The 20,507-nt window shown below is 33.9% G+C and overlaps 2 protein-coding genes, 1 non-coding gene and 1 pseudogene across 3 annotated transcripts; 1 reads left to right on the top strand and 3 right to left on the bottom strand.

Moving 5' to 3' along the window:
* Window positions 1-614: 614 nt before the first annotated feature.
* TRNAV-AAC lies at window positions 615-687 on the bottom strand. Its single transcript has one exon. It is a non-coding gene; the product is annotated as a tRNA-Val (tRNA).
* A 453-nt stretch (window positions 688-1,140) lies between these two features.
* LOC109184409 lies at window positions 1,141-3,482 on the bottom strand (annotated as a pseudogene).
* A 1,481-nt stretch (window positions 3,483-4,963) lies between these two features.
* On the bottom strand, window positions 4,964-6,799 carry LOC109184415. The gene is made up of 3 exons (XM_019334415.1): window positions 6,328-6,799; window positions 5,426-6,010; window positions 4,964-5,211 (listed from the first exon to the last, which is right to left on the bottom strand). Exons 1-3 carry the CDS (start codon window positions 6,797-6,799, stop codon window positions 4,964-4,966), a joined length of 1,305 nt encoding a protein of 434 aa, XP_019189960.1.
* A 6,175-nt stretch (window positions 6,800-12,974) lies between these two features.
* Window positions 12,975-15,699, top strand: LOC109184405 (uncharacterized protein At4g15970-like). The gene is made up of 4 exons (XM_019334405.1): window positions 12,975-13,026; window positions 13,264-13,697; window positions 14,397-14,762; window positions 15,043-15,699. Exons 2-4 carry the CDS (start codon window positions 13,404-13,406, stop codon window positions 15,571-15,573), a joined length of 1,191 nt encoding a protein of 396 aa, XP_019189950.1. The 5' UTR covers window positions 12,975-13,026; window positions 13,264-13,403; the 3' UTR covers window positions 15,574-15,699.
* Window positions 15,700-20,507: the final 4,808 nt, after the last annotated feature.

Here is a 20,507-nt window from a genome sequence, read left to right as displayed (position 1 = left end):
ATTGAAGAAGAAGAAGTACCGAATGGATGGGATTGACACATTTCTCTATAAAATTATAAAGTATTATTATATTATAATTTTTTAATCCACAAGGTTAGTTTAGAAAAAAAAAAAAGTTAGTAGTGTTTATTTTAATAAAGTAGACAATATTTTGGAACATACTAAAAAAAAAAAATAAGACAAGTAAAATGTGACGAAGAAAAATAATATTTTTATTATTATTATTTGTCCCATTTTACCCTCTATTATATCATTTACTTTTCTTAAATAATCAAAGCTCACTGTTCTGTGCTTGTGTATTAGGCAATGGATAGAGCATAGAAGCATGAAGACGTCATAAAAGCTAAAGGCAGTTAGGCCATGCTATGCACTCCACTAGCTGAGCTGTTGCCGTAAACTTGGAAGGAATTTGTGAGTTTTTATTGTAAAAAAACAATGAGGATCAGTCATCAGACCTTGTTTGATAATTACATTTATTCCAATTATTTTATAGCTTCTGGTAACATTTTAAGTAGTGCAACTCGTGTACAGGCGCGTCAAAAGACTCAAACATCCTATTCCTAGCAGAGGAATTCTTAGTATTGCCCTAAAAAGAAGCTGTCTAAATTTCAAAATGGCGTCGCCGGACTTGAACCGGAGACCTTCAGTGTGTTAGACTGACGTGATAACCAACTACACCACGACACCATTGTTGTTAACATTCTATATTATATTCATTCTATAATATTTTCAAACCAATAGTAATACACATCATTAAAGTAGTAGGCATGTTATCTTTGAAAATTTTTAGGGTTCAAAACTTCTGAAGTACCAACAATTGTTTGAATTGGCTAAGAGCAATCTAACTTGGTTTACCTCCATATAATCTTTTATCAATTAAGAGTGTTTGTGTTAGTTAATTATGAACAATTAATAAAAAAAAATATGATAATTTAATTTTAAATGTTACTTGTATACACTAAATGAAAGACCTGAAAAAAAAATTTTGATTTAACATACAACAAACACTTAGATATATGTTTATAGTTAACTTAAAACATTCAATGGAAGATTTGAATGAAGGTGTATGAAATTCAAAATTTTAATATACTCCTACTGCTGATATTAAGGCAAATATAGATAAATATTAAGCTTCTTTGATATCCTAGTTTAGGAGGGCAACACAAGCAATACAACACATACTATCATTACATATATCTATCTTATATATATATATATAGCTAAATACAGAGCAGCATTGCTTACAACGTTGTGGAATTGTCTGGTGCAGTATCTCCTCCAATGTTTCCACAAAGTTGAGGAAGACCCCAAGACAGATTCTCTAATGACCTCTCTTCATCAGACATAGACAAGTACTCCTTCCACACATCAAGCACTAGCCTAAGGTCATGAATCTTGTTTTCCAAACCAACACAGCAATTCGCGTGGACTGTGATAACGGCATCAACGTCGTCACTAAGGCTGGCAGAATCCACTATAGAACTTTGTGTCCAAGAACTTTATTTGCAGCCCAAGTGCGGTGCTGATGTAGGGGTGAAACTTTATTCTGTTAAGTACATCTTGGTCGTGGCTGCCTGGGAAGAAATCTTTTGCGTTGTACCAGAATTTATAGAACTGGATCGTGCGCCTGCTTGACTTTACGTAATTAAATCCTCCGTTGGGCAGGTTGTTCAGGTCCGATGAGTTGGAGTAGAAATGGTCACAGGCAATTTGGAACTCAGCATCTTTGTGGAAATGCAAAAATGGATTCCGAAGCACATTATATCAGCGTCCTACACGAGAGAGAAAAGCAATATGTTAAAACTTGAAATCAGAGTAGATGGTTAGCTAGTTAGTATGCGCTTCCTACAAATGATCATAGTCATAAGATCCTACTGATTACATGAAATATATCTATAGTTTCAAATCTCGAAAATTCCACTTCAAAAATACCCAACAAAAAAGAAGAACTGCTAGGTTGTGTTAAAACTATCCTAATATCGATTACATAACAGAAAAGTCTATTCAGGTGCATCCAAGTAAAGAGCATGATAAAATGACTTGGCATACCGTAAAAACAAAGTTGTATCCCTTCTCCAAAACCGTTCTAAGAAAATCAATCCTTGCCACATCATTTCCAAATACCGTGAACTCATAAATAAGCTTCACCAGTAAAATTCATGCCATTTGTATGAAGAGCATAGCAGTATGGGTGTACTTTCAAACAACGAGAATAGGCTTTTTGGTCTAGAGCCACCACAAGTAGGTGATTCAAAAAGATTGCGTGTTTGATTCCCAATTCCAAAGCTCTCTAGAAAGAGATCAAAAAACAGAGTTTGGAGATGTCCATGCTGCATTTAAAGTTGTAATGATAACAGTTCTATCACCAAAAGCTGTCTTTTTCAATAATTTCTCCAAGTCATTGCCTTCCCCTGCCTTGCATGCGCAAAAATAAGCCCATAATTAGACTGATAGAAGAGCAAGCATGCCACTATTGAACTTTCGTTAAGCTACTATAAAGGACTAATATACTTAAACTTTATTCAGAACACATTTCATTCTCACTTTTGGAAGTGTTTTACAATGGCAAGTTCATCTGTTCATGATGAATCTAATGTAAAAGTGGTAATACCAAACTCCTTTTGTAAAAGATTCCTATTTTAGATCAATTAATGAGCTAAAGAGTTGAACAATTCCAATTTTTCTTAAAGAGTATACACCATCAACGGGTAAAAGCGCTCATATATGTAATACAATCTGAAAAGGGGAAAATTCCATAGAAGTAAGGACCCCAGAGAAAATCCTAATGAAATGATCCTAGAAACTAAAGACAGTACTTAAAATGTTCATAATTCCAGGGCCGGTGAAACTTTTTGCTTTTCTAGTTGCTACCATAATAAAATGCCTCATCCATCAAAGTTTACCAGTTAGCCTTTGACACTAAAACAGTGAAGAATGGAAACCTCCACATGCTTTGCACTTCAAATGCATATCTAGAACACAATTACACAAGATCGTAATTCAAACAAATTCAAGTTCTGAGGCCAGGAATTTGTGGAAGTACACCTAGCAGGCTAGCATTCTGTATAAAACACAAAAATAGAAAGCTATAATTAAAGAAGGATACATTACTTACCATTGAGTATAGATCGCCGTGAGCCTCATTTGGCGAATATACATGACCAAGAGAACTTGGAGACAAATGTATATAGTATGACCAGTGATAAAGTACAAGAGTGGAAAGGCTAACAGCACAGAATATGAGCACAAGCAAAAGAACTTCATAAGGTAAGTGATGAAAATGGTGAGTCTTATGGTGGTGGTGGTGGTGAGTTTGGTACCCATCAGACTCACCCAAAGTCTCAAAAGCCTTTCTACCATAGCTTCCACTCCCCAAGTTCATCATCTCCAAACGCTGAATTTTGGGCATAACCCAGACCTCTCAGTAAGGCGCATTAACCAGTTTAAACTATATCATCATAAGAACATGACTGAGAGCAGGGGAGAGCACACCAGCGAATACTCAGCTCGGTTTCAGACGACAATGCTGGACCTCAGCTCCGTACCTGGAATTTTACACTCTAGCAAGCTCAGACTGAGCAGTTTAACGCCTATAAATTCTACCATGAGCAAAAAAATTCACCAAGAAGATCAAACTTCAGACCACACTAACACGTGGGAAGTTCAAACTAGTCGACAAGCATAGCAGTCCCCACTGGGCCATTTCGTCGAACAGTGGCATGCATAATTTCACACACAGAAAAAAAAACTCAACAGCCGAAAAAGTAGAAATCTACATAGAATACCGGAGAGAATAGGGGCAGAGCAAGAAGGAGAATCTCCGATCCAGTGTCGGTGGCGGTCGGCGAGGCGTTTCTTCTGCAGTTGATTACGGTTCACAGCACGAGAATGGCGCCTAAAAAGGACCGTTCCGGGCCTTTTGTCTTGGATACTTTGAATCCTTACATTGTGATTTGTGAAGGGGGGGAATCATCAATCCCAATCGTACTTTTAATCACCCGTACGTAAATCACGCTGTAAATGATTATGTTCTCGATTGTTCATATTTTTAGGCACCGTCCTCTTTTTGACTGAGGATTAATAAAGGGAAGTTTTATTTGCACCACCCTATTTACTATTTGCACCCACCTATTTAATAGGTCAAATAAATGGTGCAAATACCAAAGTAGGTGGTGCAAATAAATGTAGTCAAAGTAGGTGGTAACATTTATTATTTATTATTTTTTAACAATAAACATTAAAAAAAAAAATGATCGCCTTTTTTTTTTTTTAATTATTTGTGTAATTATTTTTAAAATTTTTATTTTCAATACATATGTTTTTAAATTTTATTTTCAATACTTGTTTTTTTGTTCAATATAATTTTTTTAACTTTCTATTTTCAATACTTGTTTTTGTTTATGGTTTAATTTTTAAATTCAAATAATGATTAATTTTGTTATTTTAATATTTTTTATAACTTAAATTTGTTGTATTCATTATTTTATTTTTTTATAGAGATATAATAAATAAAATTTGAATCGCTAAAAATTGTAAAATATATTTAACTTCACAATAAAAATAAAATAAAAAATAAATTCATTCAATTTCAATCTAATATAACATTTTCCGAGTACAATTAGAGCGTACATGCTCATTGTAACTTTCAATCCTATTCATATATGGAGTCATCCATGCATTTGCACAATCATATCTAAAATAAGCCCATTGTGGAGCAATTGTAGGCATTGGGTACCCTCCTGTCAATGTTACCTTGACATAATGGTTATTATTAACATAACCAAGGGTTATTGCTACATGCTCGTACCAAGGTGGTGGGCTAGATCGAAGTGGTAAATATGTTGTACTGCCGGCCATACTCAAAACATGTAGTATCACATTGTATCGGGAAGCAATTAGTACACCATCTCCGGCATAGTCATCCAGTGCTCAACTGGTGCACACCGATCTTGTGCAAAAAAATTCAACATGTTATAGGCATTATACCATCCTTGAGTTCCAACATATCGGTATATTCCATTGTGTGAGACTCTAGTTCTTCGATTAAATTGGATCGAATTTTGAACCATTCGTCCTCCTTAAAACCGAGACAGAGAGCTACGGCTCGAAATCCACAGTTTCCGTCAGATTTCACATCTTGCACTTGCATGATAAAAGGATGGAATATAACCGGAAGTTGAAGCATATATGGATGGTAAAAGTGTCTATCACCTGAAGTTGGTGCAGCTGAACAACTATTCCGAGCTTGTTCTTGAAATTGAATATTATTTGGCTCGGCTTTAGTTTTTCTGAGAGATAGAGTTCTTATGAGAGATTTGTTTTTTGAAGTGGGACGCCCACGAATTTATTTGCACGGGTGGCTCACGGATCGAAGTTGTAGATGGCGCGATCAACTCCCTCAACTTTCTCAATATGTTGAATTTACCGGTTCTTGATTGTTTCTTGAACTGATCCTTAAACATATGAAGCTCATGCTCAACACCAAAATCTTCATTGGTTAGAGAGATGGAAGATGATAAGTCGAGCTTCCTCCAAAAGATATCAATCGAATCAAGTGGGATAGGCTTACCACAGTTAAAATATGTTACCTGCTCGTGTGCACATGGAAGCCCGCAACTTGTTCGCAATCGACATCCACAATTTTCAAAAGTAATCCCGCCAGCCCGTGACCTCTCAAACTCATTAAAAATGAGATTCAGTGCATGAATAGACACAAATCCTCGCAATTCTTGAAAATGTGACGTGTTGAACCGATGTCGAATCAAAATTTTGCTTTGTTCAAGACTTGCTTTGATGGATGTGTCCTGTGACTGAATGACTCTGTCGATATAAACCAATGATGTCTCCAAATCTGACTGCGATGACTCCAAGTATTTTTTTAACTTGGCATGCTGACTCTCAACTCTGTTCGTGGTGTGATTTCCAAAATTGAGATATCGATCAGTCCAAACAGATACAAACATTTCTTTATACGGTTGCAGCCAATTATCATCAATATAACCAAAAACACCTGAAAATGTGAATAATTGAAGAAATAATTACAGTAGTTGAACAAATATGCCTTGTTAAAAAAAATATTAAAATATACATCGAATAATACCTGGAAAGTCAACCAAAACTGCTTGTATTTGAGCTAAATGGAACATATATGATTCATGAGTCTGAGACTCAACTAATGCGTTCCATGATTTGTAGAATAAATCCCAATGATGGTTTGAGGGGATCGATGCCCTGCACTTTCTCAAAATACTTCTATAGATGTGCCATCTACAAAGTAATCCTTTAGCATCCGGATACACATTTTTACATGCTTTCATCAATGCCAACTCTCGATCCGTGACGATAACACGCGGGTAATGCATCCCTCAATTGTGGCTTTGAGACAATTTAATGCCCAAGTATAATTGGACTCATTCTCTTTGTGCATGAAGGCGAACGCTATGCAAAATGTCATGTTGGTCGAAGTTACACCAACCATTTCGACGAGAGGCATCGAGTACCTATTTGTCTTATAGGTTGCATCTATCAACAGGACATGTGGAAATGCACGCCACTTCTCCATAGATTTAGGATGAACGAAGAATAAATCTTCTAACTCATCTGTTGCATTATTAGTTCGACTCTCATGCACATAACCATTGTTATGTAAAAAAGACATAACAACTTGCATTTGAGTTTTACCTGCATTATCCATCATCCGGAATTTTTGGCGTGCATTGTATATGGTTTTTGTGATGGAAACATTATCCGGATTTTGCATCTTCACCGACGTTAAAATATCTCGTGGTTTCACATGCATCGCTGACAAATTTTCCACCAATTCGACTTCATTTCCTGATAATCGCCTTGCATAAGGGTGACCTTCAAGGTGCAATGCAGGCTCATGATTATGGACTCCGCATATTACCCTAACCCTCCAGCAACCATCAACACGTATGTATTTCCCCTCCAATTGGAATGGACAATCAATTTTTCTTGTACCCGTGTTTTTAGATGAGATTTTTTTTTGCACGTAAGTACCACCACGGTCACACTGAAATATAACTGTAGGACTTTTATTCCGGGACCTTTTAATCACAATAACATAACCGAGATCCCGACCTCTACTTTGAACCCATTCAATTAAATCTTCGCGAGACATGAATGCCTAATAAAAAATTATTTGTATCAATAATAAAAATACCTAATTAATTAATTATAATCATAAGTATACGTACTAATTAATAATCATAATAATAATTACATGCATGTATACCAACAAATTAAAAAAAAACAAACAAACAAAAACAAAAACAGAAATTAAGTATACGTACTAATTAATAATAATAATAATAATAATAATAATAATAATAATAATAATATTAATAATTACATGCTTACAATAATAATAAGTATGCGTATGAATTTTGTTTACCGTTTCTGTAGACAATTCGCATGCAACCTCGAGATTTAGGTTCACTTGATCATCATCTTTAGTTCTATTGTCATCATAAATTTCGATTGCATTTTCGTCTAAACAAACAAACAAATAACAACTCTTAATATATAAAGACAAAATAATATATTCAATATTGATATATTAAAGCAATGAATTTCTAATCAAAAATAAATATACATATCTAAATTTCTAAATAATATATAAAAGCAATGAATATATAAATAATACGTAATATTCAATTTACTAAGTTCACACACACACACATATATATCTATATATATATATATATATATGAAATTAATGAACATATATGAAAGCAATGAACTTAAATTTCTAAATAATATATGAAAGCAATGAACTTAAATTTTTAAATAATATATAAAAGCAATGAAACAAATATACATAAGTTCAATTGTAACATTTCAGTAACAATTCAAATAAAAAAAAATTAAAATACCTCGTAATGTTGTTGATTTTGATTTGGACCATTGTAACTAAGAAATTGGCTTTGATTTTGATCGTTGTAGCTAAACAAATTATCTATCCAACCGTCCATCACACACACACGAATTTTGATTTTGATTTTGATTGTATGACATGTACATCACACACACACACCACATATATATAGAGCCATTTAAGTCTTTTGGATTCCTTGCCATTCATTCTACACGTAATTTCATTTCACTAACAACAATATTAACTAAAAAATATGAATTGAAATTGTAAATTTACAAAATATATGTATTAAAATTATCAAGTTCAAAAAACTATCTATTGAAATCATAAATTTAAAATAAACATATATCGAAAACAAAAAAAATCAGAAAAAAAAAAAATGGGTTTTTTTTTTTTTTTTTTTTTTTTTTTTTTTTTACATTTTGATCATAATTGTAAATTTAATAGGGTGGTGCAAATAGCATTTTGACCACCATTAGGCTATTTGTTCAAAGTGGTCAATAATAGGTAAGACACATGAAGGATAAAGAGGAACAAAAAAAAAAAATGGCCAAGGAGCAGCCCTCGTGGCGAGCTGAACAGGTCCACACAATAGCTGCTCCTGCTTTTTTTTTTTTTTTTTTCTGCCTCCTTGCCTTCCTGGTCCATTTTTTTGTTTTTCGATATATGTTTATTTTAAATTTATGATTTCAATAGATAGTTTTTTGAACTTGATAATATTAATACATATATTTTGTAAATTTACAATTTCAATTCATATTTTTTATTAATATTGTTGTTAGTGAAATGAAATTACGTGTAGAATGAATGGCAAGGAATCCAAAAGACTTAAATGGCTCTATATATATGTGGTGTGTGTGTGTGATGTACATGTCATACAATCAAAATCAAAATCAAAATTCGTGTGTGTGTGATGGACGGTTGGATAGATAATTTTGTTTAGCTACAACGATCAAAATCAAAGCCAATTTCTTAGTTACAATGGTCCAAATCAAAATCAACAACATTACGAGGTATTTTAATTTTTTTTTTTATTTGAATTGTTACTGAAATGTTACAATTGAACTTATGTATATTTGTTCATTGCTTTTATATATTATTTAAAAATTTAAGTTCATTGCTTTCATATATTATTTAGAAATTTAAGTTCATTGCTTTCATATATGTTCATTAATTTCATATATATATATATATATATATAGATATATATGTGTGTGTGTGTGAACTTAGTAAATTGAATATTACGTATTATTTATATATTCATTGCTTTTATATATTTATTTAGAAATTTAGATATGTATATTTATTTTGATTAGAAATTCATTGCTTTAATATATCAATATTGAATATATTATTTTGTCTTTATATATTAAGAGTTGTTATTTGTTTGTTTGTTTAGGACGAAAATGCAATCGAAATTTATGATGACAATAGAACTAAAGATGATGATCAAGTGAACTAAATCTCGAGGTTGCATGCGAATTGTCTACAGAAACGGTAAACAAAATTCATACGCATACTTATTATTATTGTAAGCATGTAATTATTAATATTATTATTATTATTATTATTATTATTATTATTATTATTATTAATTAGTACGTATACTTAATTTCTGTTTTTGTTTTTTTGTTTGTTTTTTTTTAATTTGTTGGTATACATGCATGTAATTATTATTATGATTATTAATTAGTACGTATACTTATGATTATAATTAATTAATTAGATATTTTTATTATTGATACAAATAATTTTTTTATTAGGCATTCATGTCTCGCGAAGATTTAATTGAATGGGTTCAAAGTAGAGTCGGGATCTCGGTTATGTTATTGTGATTAAAAGGTCCCGGAATAAAAGTCCTACAGTTATATTTCAGTGTGACCGTGGTGGTACTTACGTGCCAAAAAAAATCTCATCTAAAAACACGGGTACAGAAAAATTGATTGTCCATTCCAATTGGAGGGGAAATACATACGTGTTGATGGTTGCTGGAGGGTTAGGGTAATATGCGGAGTCCATAATCATGATCCTGCATTGCACCTTGAAGGTCACCTTATGCAAGGCGATTATCAGGAAATGAAGTCGAATTGGGGAAAATTTGTCAGCGATGCATGTGAAACCACGAGATATTTTAACGTCGGTGAAGATGCAAAATCCGGATAATGTTTCCATCACAAAAACCATATACAATGCACGCCAAAAAATTCCGGATGATGGATAATGCAGGTAAAACTCAAATGCAAGTTGTTATGTCTTTTTTACATAACAATGGTTATGTGCATGAGAGTCGAACTAATAATGCAACAGATGAGTTAGAAGATTTATTCTTCGTTCATCCTAAATCTATGGAGAAGTGGCGTGCATTTCCACATGTCCTGTTGATAGATGCAACCTATAAGACAAATAGGTACTCGATGCCTCTCGTCGAAATGGTTGGTGTAACTTCGACCAACATGACATTTTGCATAGCGTTCGCCTTCATGCACAAAGAGAATGAGTCCAATTATACTTGGGCATTAAATTGTCTCAAAGCCACAATTGAGGGATGCATTACCCCGCGTGTTATCGTCACGGATCGAGAGTTGGCATTGATGAAAGCATGTAAAAATGTGTATCCGGATGCTAAAGGATTACTTTGTAGATGGCACATCTATAGAAGTATTTTGAGAAGTGCAGGGCATCGATCCCTCAAACCATCATTGGGATTTATTCTACAAATCATGGAACGCATTAGTTGAGTCTCAGACTCATGAATCATATATGTTCCATTTAGCTCAAATACAAGCAGTTTTGGTTGACTTTCCAGGTATTATTCGATGTATATTTTAATATTTTTTTTTAACAAGGCATATTTGTTCAACTACTGTAATTATTTCTTCAATTATTCACATTTTCAGGTGTTTTTGGTTATATTGATGATAATTGGCTGCAACCCTATAAAGAAATGTTTGTATCTGTTTGGACTGATCGATATCTCAATTTTGGAAATCACACACGAACAGAGTTGAGAGTCAGCATGCCAAGTTAAAAAAATACTTGGAGTCATCGCAGTCAGATTTGGAGACATCATTGGTTTATATCGACAGAGTCATTCAGTCACAGGACACATCCATCAAAGCAAGTCTTGAACAAAGCAAAATTTTGATTCGACATCGGTTCAACACGTCACATTTTCAAGAATTGCGAGGATTTGTGTCTATTCATGCACTGAATCTCATTTTTAATGAGTTTGAGAGGTCACGGGCTGGCGGGATTACTTTTGAAAATTGTGGATGTCGATTGCGAACAAGTTGCGGGCTTCCATGTGCACACGAGCAGGTAACATATTTTAACTGTGGTAAGCCTATCCCACTTGATTCGATTGATATCTTTTGGAGGAAGCTCGACTTATCATCTTCCATCTCTCTAACCAATGAAGATTTTTTGTGTTGAGCATGAGCTTCATATGTTTAAGGATCAGTTCAAGAAACAATCAAGAACCGGTAAATTCAACATATTGAGAAAGTTGAGGGAGTTGATCGCGCCATCTACAACTTCGATCCGTGAGCCACCCGTGCAAATAAATGTTCGTGGGCGTCCCACTTCAAAAAACAAATCTCTCATAAGAACTCTATCTCTCAGAAAAACTAAAGCCGAGCCAAATAATATTCAATTTCAAGAACAAGCTCGGAATAGTTGTTCAGCTGCACCAACTTCAGGTGATAGACACTTTTACCATCCATATATGCTTCAACTTCCGTTATATTCCATCCTTTTATCATGCAAGTGCAAGATGTGAAATCTGACGGAAACTGTGGATTTCGAGCCGTAGCTCTCTGTCTCGGTTTTAAGGAGGACGAATGGTTCAAAATTCGATCCAATTTAATCGAAGAACTAGAGTCTCACACAATGGAATATACCGATATGTGTGGAACTCAAGGATGGTATAATGCCTATAACATGTTGAATTTTTTTGCACAAGATCGGTGTGCACCAGTTGAGCACTGGATGACTATGCCGGAGATGGGTGTACTAATTGCTTCCCGATACAATGTGATACTACATGTTTTGAGTATGGCCGGCAGTACAACATATTTACCACTTCGATCTAGCCCACCACCTTGGTACGAGCATGTAGCAATAACCCTTGGTTATGTTAATAATAACCATTATGTCAAGGTAACATTGACAGGAGGGTACCCAATGCCTACAATTGCTCCACAATGGGCTTATTTTAGATATGATTGTGCAAATGCATGGATGACTCCATATATGAATAGGATTGAAAGTTACAATGAGCATGTACGCTCTAATTGTACTCGGGAAAATGTTATATTAGATTGAAATTGAATGAATTTATTTTTTTTATTTTATTTTTATTGTGAAGTTAATATATTTTTACAATTTTTAGCGATTCAAATTTTATTTATTATATCTCTATAAAAAAAAGATAAAATAATGAATACAACAAATTTAAGTTATAAAAAATATTAAAATAACAAAATTAATCATTATTTTGAATTTAAAAATTAAACCATAAACAAAAACAAGTATTGAAAATAGAAAGTTAAAAAAATTATATTGAACAAAAAAACAAGTATTGAAAATAAATTTAAAAACATATGTATTGAAAATAAAATTTTAAAAATAATTACACAAATAATTTAAAAAAAAAAAAAGGCGATCATTTTTTTTTTAATGTTTATTGTTAAAAAAATAATAAATAATAAATGTTACCACCTACTTTGACTACATTTATTTGCACCACCTACTTTGGTATTTGCACCATTTATTTGACCTATTAAATAGGTGGGTGCAAATAGTAAATAGGGTGGTGCAAATAAAACTTCCCTTTATTAATCCTCAGTCAAAAAGAGGACGGTGCCTAAAAATATGAACAATCGAGAACATAATCATTTACAGCGTGATTTACGTACGGGTGATTAAAAGTACGATTGGATTGATGATTCCCCCCCTTCACAAATCACAATGTAAGGATTCAAAGTATCCAAGACAAAAGGCCCCGGAACGGTCCTTTTTAGGCGCCATTCTCGTGCTGTGAACCGTAATCAACTGCAGAAGAAACGCCTCGCGACCGCACCGACACTGGATCGGAGATTCTCCTTCTTGCTCTGCCCCTATTCTCTCCGGTATTCTATGTAGATTTCTACTTTTTCGGCTGTTGAGTTTTTTTTTCTGTGTGTGAAATTATGCATGCCACCTGTTCGACGAAATGGCCCAGTGGGACTGCTATGCTGTCGACTAGTTTGAACTTCCCACGTGTTAGTGTGGTCTGAAGTTTGATCTTCTTGGTGAATTTTTTTGCTCATGTAGAATTTATAGGCGTTAACTGCTCAGTCTGAGCTTGCTAGAGTGTAAAATTCCAGGTACGGAGCTGAGGTCCAGCATTGTCGTCTGAAACCGAGCTGAGTATTCGGCTGGTGTGCTCTCCCCTGCTCTCTTCAGTCATGTTCTTATGATGATATAGTTTAAACTGGTTAATGCGCCTTACTGAGAGGTCTGGGTTATGCCCAAAATTCAGCGTTTGGAGATGATGAACTTGGGGAGTGGAAGCTATGGTAGAAAGGCTTTTGAGACTTTGGGTGAGTCTGATGGGTACCAAACTCACCACCACCACCACCATAAGACTCACCATTTTCATCACTTACCTTATGAAGTTCTTTTGCTTGTGCTCATATTCTGTGCTGTTAGCCTTTCCACTCTTGTACTTTATCACTGGTCATACTATATACATTTGTCTCCAAGTTCTCTTGGTCATGTATATTCGCCAAATGAGGCTCACGGCGATCTATACTCAATGGTAAGTAATGTATCCTTCTTTAATTATAGCTTTCTATTTTGTGGTTTATACAGAATGCTAGCCTGCTAGGTGTACTTCCACAAATTCCTGGCCTCAGAACTTGAATTTGTTTGAATTACGATCTTGTGTAATTGTGTTCTAGATATGCATTTGAAGTGCAAAGCATGTGGAGGTTTCCATTCTTCACTGTTTTAGTGTCAAAGGCTAACTGGTAAACTTTGATGGATGAGGCATTTTATTATGGTAGCAACTAGAAAAGCAAAAAGTTTCACCGGCCCTGGAATTATGAACATTTTAAGTACTGTCTTTAGTTTCTAGGATCATTTCATTAGGATTTCTCTGGGGTCCTTACTTCTATGGAATTTTCCCCCTTTTCAGATTGTATTACATATATGAGCGCTTTTACCCGTTGATGGTGTATACTCTTTAAGAAAAATTGGAATTGTTCAACTCTTTAGCTCATTAATTGATCTAAAATAGGAATCTTTTACAAAAGGAGTTTGGTATTACCACTTTTACATTAGATTCATCATGAACAGATGAACTTGCCATTGTAAAACACTTCCAAAAGTGAGAATGAAATGTGTTCTGAATAAAGTTTAAGTATATTAGTCCTTTATAGTAGCTTAACGAAAGTTCAATAGTGGCATGCTTGCTCTTCTATCAGTCTAATTATGGGCCTTATTTTTGCGCATGCAAGCAGGGGAAGGCAATGACTTGGAGAAATTATTGAAAAAGACAGCTTTTGGTGATAGAACTGTTATCATTACAACTTTAAATGCAGCATGGACATCTCCAAACTCTGTTTTTGATCTCTTTCTAGAGAGCTTTGGAATTGGGAATCAAACACGCAATCTTTTGAATCACCTACTTGTGGTGGCTCTAGACCAAAAAGCCTATTCTCGTTGTTTGGAAGTACACCCATACTGCTATGCTCTTCATACAAATGGCATGAATTTTACTGGTGAAGCTTATTTTATGAGTTCACGGTATTTGGAAATGATGTGGGCAAGGATTGATTTTCTTAGAACGGTTTTGGAGAAGGGATACAACTTTGTTTTTACGGTATGCCAAGTCATTTTATCATGCCTCTTTACTTGGATGCACCTGAATAGACTTTTCTGTTATGTAATCGATATTAGGATAGTTTTAACACAACCTAGCAGTTCTTCTTTTTTTGTTGGGTATTTTTGAAGTGGAATTTTCGAGATTTGAAACTATAGATATATTTCATGTAATCAGTAGGATCTTATGACTATGATCATTTGTAGGAAGCGCATACTAACTAGCTAACCATCTACTCTGATTTCAAGTTTTAACATATTGCTTTTCTCCTCTCGTGTAGGACGCTGATATAATGTGGCTTCGGAATCCATTTTTGCATTTCCACAAAGATGCTGAGTTCCAAATTGCCTGTGACCATTTCTACTCCAACTCATCGGACCTGAACAACCTGCCCAACGGAGGATTTAATTACGTAAAGTCAAGCAGGCGCACGATCCAGTTCTATAAATTCTGGTACAACGCAAAAGATTTCTTCCCAGGCAGCCACGACCAAGATGTACTTAACAGAATAAAGTTTCACCCCTACATCAGCACCGCACTTGGGCTGCAAATAAAGTTCTTGGACACAAAGTTCTATAGTGGATTCTGCCAGCTTAGTGACGACGTTGATGCCGTTATCACAGTCCACGCGAATTGCTGTGTTGGTTTGGAAAACAAGATTCATGACCTTAGGCTAGTGCTTGATGTGTGGAAGGAGTACTTGTCTATGTCTGATGAAGAGAGGTCATTAGAGAATCTGTCTTGGGGTCTTCCTCAACTTTGTGGAAACATTGGAGGAGATACTGCACCAGACAATTCCACAACGTTGTAAGCAATGCTGCTCTGTATTTAGCTATATATATATATAAAGATAGATATATGTAATGATAGTATGTGTTGTATTGCTTGTGTTGGCCCCTCCTAAACTAGGATATCAAAGAAGCTTAATATTTATCTATATTTGCCTTAATATGCAGCAGTAGGAGTATATTAAAATTTTGAATTTCATACACCTTCATTCAAATCTTCCATTGAATGTTTTAAGTTAACTATAAACATATATCTAAGTGTTTGTTGTATGTTAAATCAAAATTTTTTTTTCAGGTCTTTCATTTAGTGTATTAAAAACATTTAAAATTAAATTATCATATTTTTTTTTTTTAATTGTTCATAATTAACTAACACAAACACTCTTAATTGATAAAAGATTATATGGAGGTAAACCAAGTTAGATTGCTCTTAGCCAATTCAAACAATTGTTGGTACTTCAGAAGTTTTGAACCCTAAAAATTTTCAAAGATAACATGCCTACTACTTTAATGATGTGTATTACTATTGGTTTGAAAATTATTATAGAATGAATATAATATACGAAGAATGTTAACAACAATGGTGTGGTGTGTAGTTGGTTATCACGTCAGTCTAACACACTGAAGGTCTCGGTTCAAGTCCGGGCGACGCCATTTTGAAATTTAGACAGCTTTTTTTAGGGCAATACTAAGAATTCCTCTGCTAGGAATAGGATGTTTGAGTCTTTGACGCGCCTGTACACGAGTTGCACTTAAAATGTTACCAGAAGCTATAAAATAATTGGAATAAATGTAATTATCAAACAAGGTCTGATGACTGATCCTCATTGTTTTTTTTACAATAAAAACTCACAAATTCCTTCCAAGTTTACGGCAACAGCTCAGCTAGTGGAGTGCATAGCATGGCCTAACTGCCTTTAGCTTTTTATGACGTCTTCATGCTTCTATGCTCTATCCATTGCCTAATACACAAGCACAGAACAGTGAGCTTTGATTATTTAAGAAAAGTAAATGATATAATAGAGGGTAAAATGGACAAATAATAATAATAAAAATATTATTTTCTTCGTCACATTTTACTTGTCTTATTTTTTTTTTTTTAGTATGTTCCAAAATATTGTCTACTTTATTAAAATAAACACTACTAACTTTTTTTTTTTTTCTAAACTAACCTTGTGGATTAAAAAATTATAATATAATAATACTTTATAATTTATAGAGAGAAATGTGTCAATCCATCCATTCGGTACTTCTTCTTCTTCAATCGCATCACTGCAGCATTTTTTTTACGGAGTAAATGCAAACTCATCCCTCATCTCATTCTTAATGCGTGTAAAACTAAAAAGTAAATAGTTCATTGGGCAGCACCTCTTACCCAAGGTTAAAATTGGAAAACTTGTATCTCTTTTGTTGATTCCCAAAAATGCGTGTAAAAAGTAAATAGGACATTCATTTCGGGACTGAGAGAGTAAAATCAAAGTAATATGAATAATTCATTTCAACAAACAAGATGGACTCCATATGCTTGTCCAACGAAGGCTGGTTTCTTTCCTTTGCAGTAGCCATCAAAATGGCCGGGAGAGTGTTTCAAGGAAGAAGAAGTTCCAGGAGAAAGAAAGCGCGTTTCGCTCAAAAATCATGTTGTTATCGCACTTAAATTCAACCAAGGATATCACAGAATACAAAAACTAAAATTCCCTTATGGATCAATAATTCAAAACGGTTCTTCATTAAAAAGACCCAAGTTCACTTAGAGAAATCATCAATAAAGACAACAGAATATGAGAAACCCAAAAGGCAGTGGATGAGACACGATGGTTATGGCTTTTGAGAGTTTTACAGGGCGTTTGGTTGAAGGGAATTTAAATTCCCTTACCACTTAATTCCCACCTAATTCCAAAGGCCACAAAATTCCCTTGTTTGGTTGAAAGGAATTGCAATTCCCCCATTTTCATGGAATTAAAATCTCATGTCCCCCTGAGATTTTAATTCCTGGGATTTTAGGAAGAAAAAAAGATAGTGATAAGTCAAAATTACCCCTTCATTTTTTAACCTAAAATTAATGCCTAACAACAACAATGAACATTTTTGACTTTATACTACTTATTCCCTTTCAATTCCCATGTATACCAAGCATTGGAATTGAAATTCCAGTAATTCTCTTCATGTAAACCAAACACTGGAATTTAAGTTCCCACTTTATTCTCAGTAGTTCATCTCCCATGGAATTGCAATTCCTTTCCCACGTAATTCCCCTCTCCAACCAAACGCCATCCAAAGGGTTTTGAGGTTTTAAGAGTTTTAAGAGTAATAAGGGATGTTAAACAAGGCCCTAATGTCACCATGGCCAATCACAACCAAGGAATGTGCTGACTACGCGCAAAGCTGTCCAACCTGTCAGCAGTTCCAGGTCAGCCCAGACAGACCAGCCACCAACCACCCCAATCAGCTCGGTCATCCCATTCTCAAGCTCAAAATTCTTATTTTCTTCTCGTTATGAAATCTCTTTATTCGTTTCTCAAAACGATATTCAGCCAACACTTTATACAAAATTATGAAGTGTTCAGCTGAGCTCAAAAAACACTTAATTCCTCTTATAAAAGATGTTTCCCGAAGTGCAATCAAGAAGATTGTTGAATGCGGTTGTAGAAAGAGCATGAATCCTTAAAGGCTAAGAATCATCAATAATTAGCCAATAACTCTTGTTTGCTAAAAGAGCTCGACTACCTCAAGAGTTCTATTTCTTCTTTTAGCAACTTCATTTTGTTGTGGCTTTCTTGCAACTTATAATTGATGTGAGATTCTTTGTGAATTGCAATAGGATTGTTAGTATAGTTTCATCTGAAGCCATTACTCAACTTTCCATGACTCTCTTTTTCCCCGCCCTTAGAGTCACTGCAGAGGTAAATCGAGAGTCGTGATATTAGCCCACCGGTCATATCTTAGTCTTCATGTGCGCACAAGAGATCCAATCTAACTTTTGTTATATCTTATTTTTATTCCACCATTTTTACATTTATATTTATATATATACATACATGATCAGATGAGAACGTTTAACCGAAAGTGATTGAATCCCTCGTAAAATAGATGGGCACAGTGGAGAAAAAATAGAACTTTCTTGGTGGTCAAGCTGATGAAACTAATGAAAGAATGGATCCTAGAAGTTGTTGAATAGAAGTTGGATGTCGTGCATGCGAGCCAACTAATCCTAGCGGTGCGAAAGGAGTTTTTTGCTAGTTGCAAGCCGATTCAGAATGGGATCGAGAAGTAACTTCCTGACGGGTAAAGTTGAGGTACTCGAATGCAACAACTCGAGAAAGACAGAATAGGTCCTCGACACAGAAGTGAAACCGGAAGATAATGGAACCTCGGATCCACGCTAAACTCCAAGTGACGTTGAAATTGATTAGTCTCAAGCAATTGTAACACAGGCTTTGAACTCTTCGGAACCATTACTCTTCGTGACCATTCAGATTGTCCTCTATTCGAAGATGATAAATAAAACTATTTAAATAACATTAAATACAAAGACATTTTGGTCTATTCATTTCTAAGTGTTAAGTCATTTTCCTTTTCTTTTTTTTAATCCTAGATGTATATACATGGATAAATCTTAGATTAATTTTCCGCGAAATACTTTGCAATTGAGCATAGATGTTGGCATGCGAAATTTCTTTTGAGAATAAATTTGATTACAATAAACACCTTGGGAAAAATCTTATCTTGAGGAAATCAATGATACTCTTGATTCTCTTCTAATTGGCCTTTGAGGGCTTTTAGGGCTTTGAGAGTATATTAACCAAGTAAGCTACTTTACCGTTCATTAAAATGGCACACCTTAAGTACATAAATCACGCACCTTAAAAACACAAACAAAGCATCTTAAGAATACAAACCACGCGTACCTAAAGCTTTAAACCGACGCATCTTAAGTACACAACCATGCACCATAAGAACACAAACCACGCACCTAAGGTTTTAAAGTGACGCACCTTAAGTTTCAACAACTCACACACCTTAAGCATACAAATCACGCTCCTTAAGAAGAAAAATAATGCACCTTAAGAAGAAAAACCACGCACCTTAAATTTCAACAACTATTCACCTTAAAACACACAAACCACACATCTTAAGCACAAAAATCACACACCTTAAATTTGACCTAGATGCAAAAATTATTAAATTGTCACTGCATTTTTTTTTAAATTTTAGTAATCTTATACGTTGATTTAAGCAAGATCAATGGCTCAAATTTAACCGCACAACCGCACAGGAATTTATATATATATATATATATATATATATATATATATATATATATATATATATATATATATATATATATATATATATATATATAACCTCCATTATCTTTTTCAACTAATTTTGCCATACACATGCATCCATCATATATTTTCTTATCTTCTACAATGGCAATAATATATAGATATTATATATTAGAGTACTATATAAGTAATTTCTTAAAGGGATGAAATTGTAGAAGCAATAATTGTAGTAATATTAAAGGGGGTGTATTCAATCATGACTTTTGTAGAGTTTTAAAGACTTTTAAAATGATAGATATTAATAAACTTTGATTGACTTTCATAGAGTCGTTCAAAACTTTTTTTAAAACTTTATAAGACTCTATAAAAGTCTATATAAAAAACATTCATAGACTTTTATCAACTTTTTATATTAAAAAGTCTACAAAAGTCATTGAAATTCTAAATTGAATACATCCTTACAATTTTCAATAATTTTGATTCTTTATCATTTATAATTTTCTTACAAAACATTTATAATATATCATAAAATTCTTCTTATTATATAGTTCTTCACTCACAACAACATTCTCAACATTATTTTTTTATCGATAGTATGCTGAGACTTATATGCTAATTACTTATATATATCATCAATAAACATCAACAAAAAAAAAAAAAAAAAAAAA

This window comes from Ipomoea nil, unplaced genomic scaffold (genome assembly GCF_001879475.1).
Source record: "Ipomoea nil cultivar Tokyo-kokei standard unplaced genomic scaffold, Asagao_1.1 scaffold1262, whole genome shotgun sequence".
In the NCBI taxonomy this organism is placed as follows: Eukaryota; Viridiplantae; Streptophyta; class Magnoliopsida; order Solanales; family Convolvulaceae; genus Ipomoea; species Ipomoea nil.
This window is presented reverse-complemented; position numbering and strand designations above follow the sequence as displayed.

Bases quoted from the DNA above. Each gene is read 5' to 3' on its own strand.
- LOC109184415 (XM_019334415.1), bottom strand. From the start codon at position 6,799: ATGCATGTGAAACCACGAGATATTTTAACGTCGGTGAAGATGCAAAAT. The intron at 6,011-6,327 runs GTTGGCATTGAT...TCACATTTTCAG, and splicing joins GTTATCGTCACGGATCGAGA to GTGTTTTTGGTTATATTGAT. The intron at 5,212-5,425 runs GTAAATTCAACA...CACCAACTTCAG, and splicing joins CAAGAAACAATCAAGAACCG to GTGATAGACACTTTTACCAT.
- LOC109184405 (XM_019334405.1), top strand. From the start codon at position 13,404: ATGCCCAAAATTCAGCGTTTGGAGATGATGAACTTGGGGAGTGGAAGC. The intron at 13,698-14,396 runs GTAAGTAATGTA...TTGCGCATGCAA, and splicing joins ACGGCGATCTATACTCAATG to GCAGGGGAAGGCAATGACTT. The intron at 14,763-15,042 runs GTATGCCAAGTC...CCTCTCGTGTAG, and splicing joins GATACAACTTTGTTTTTACG to GACGCTGATATAATGTGGCT.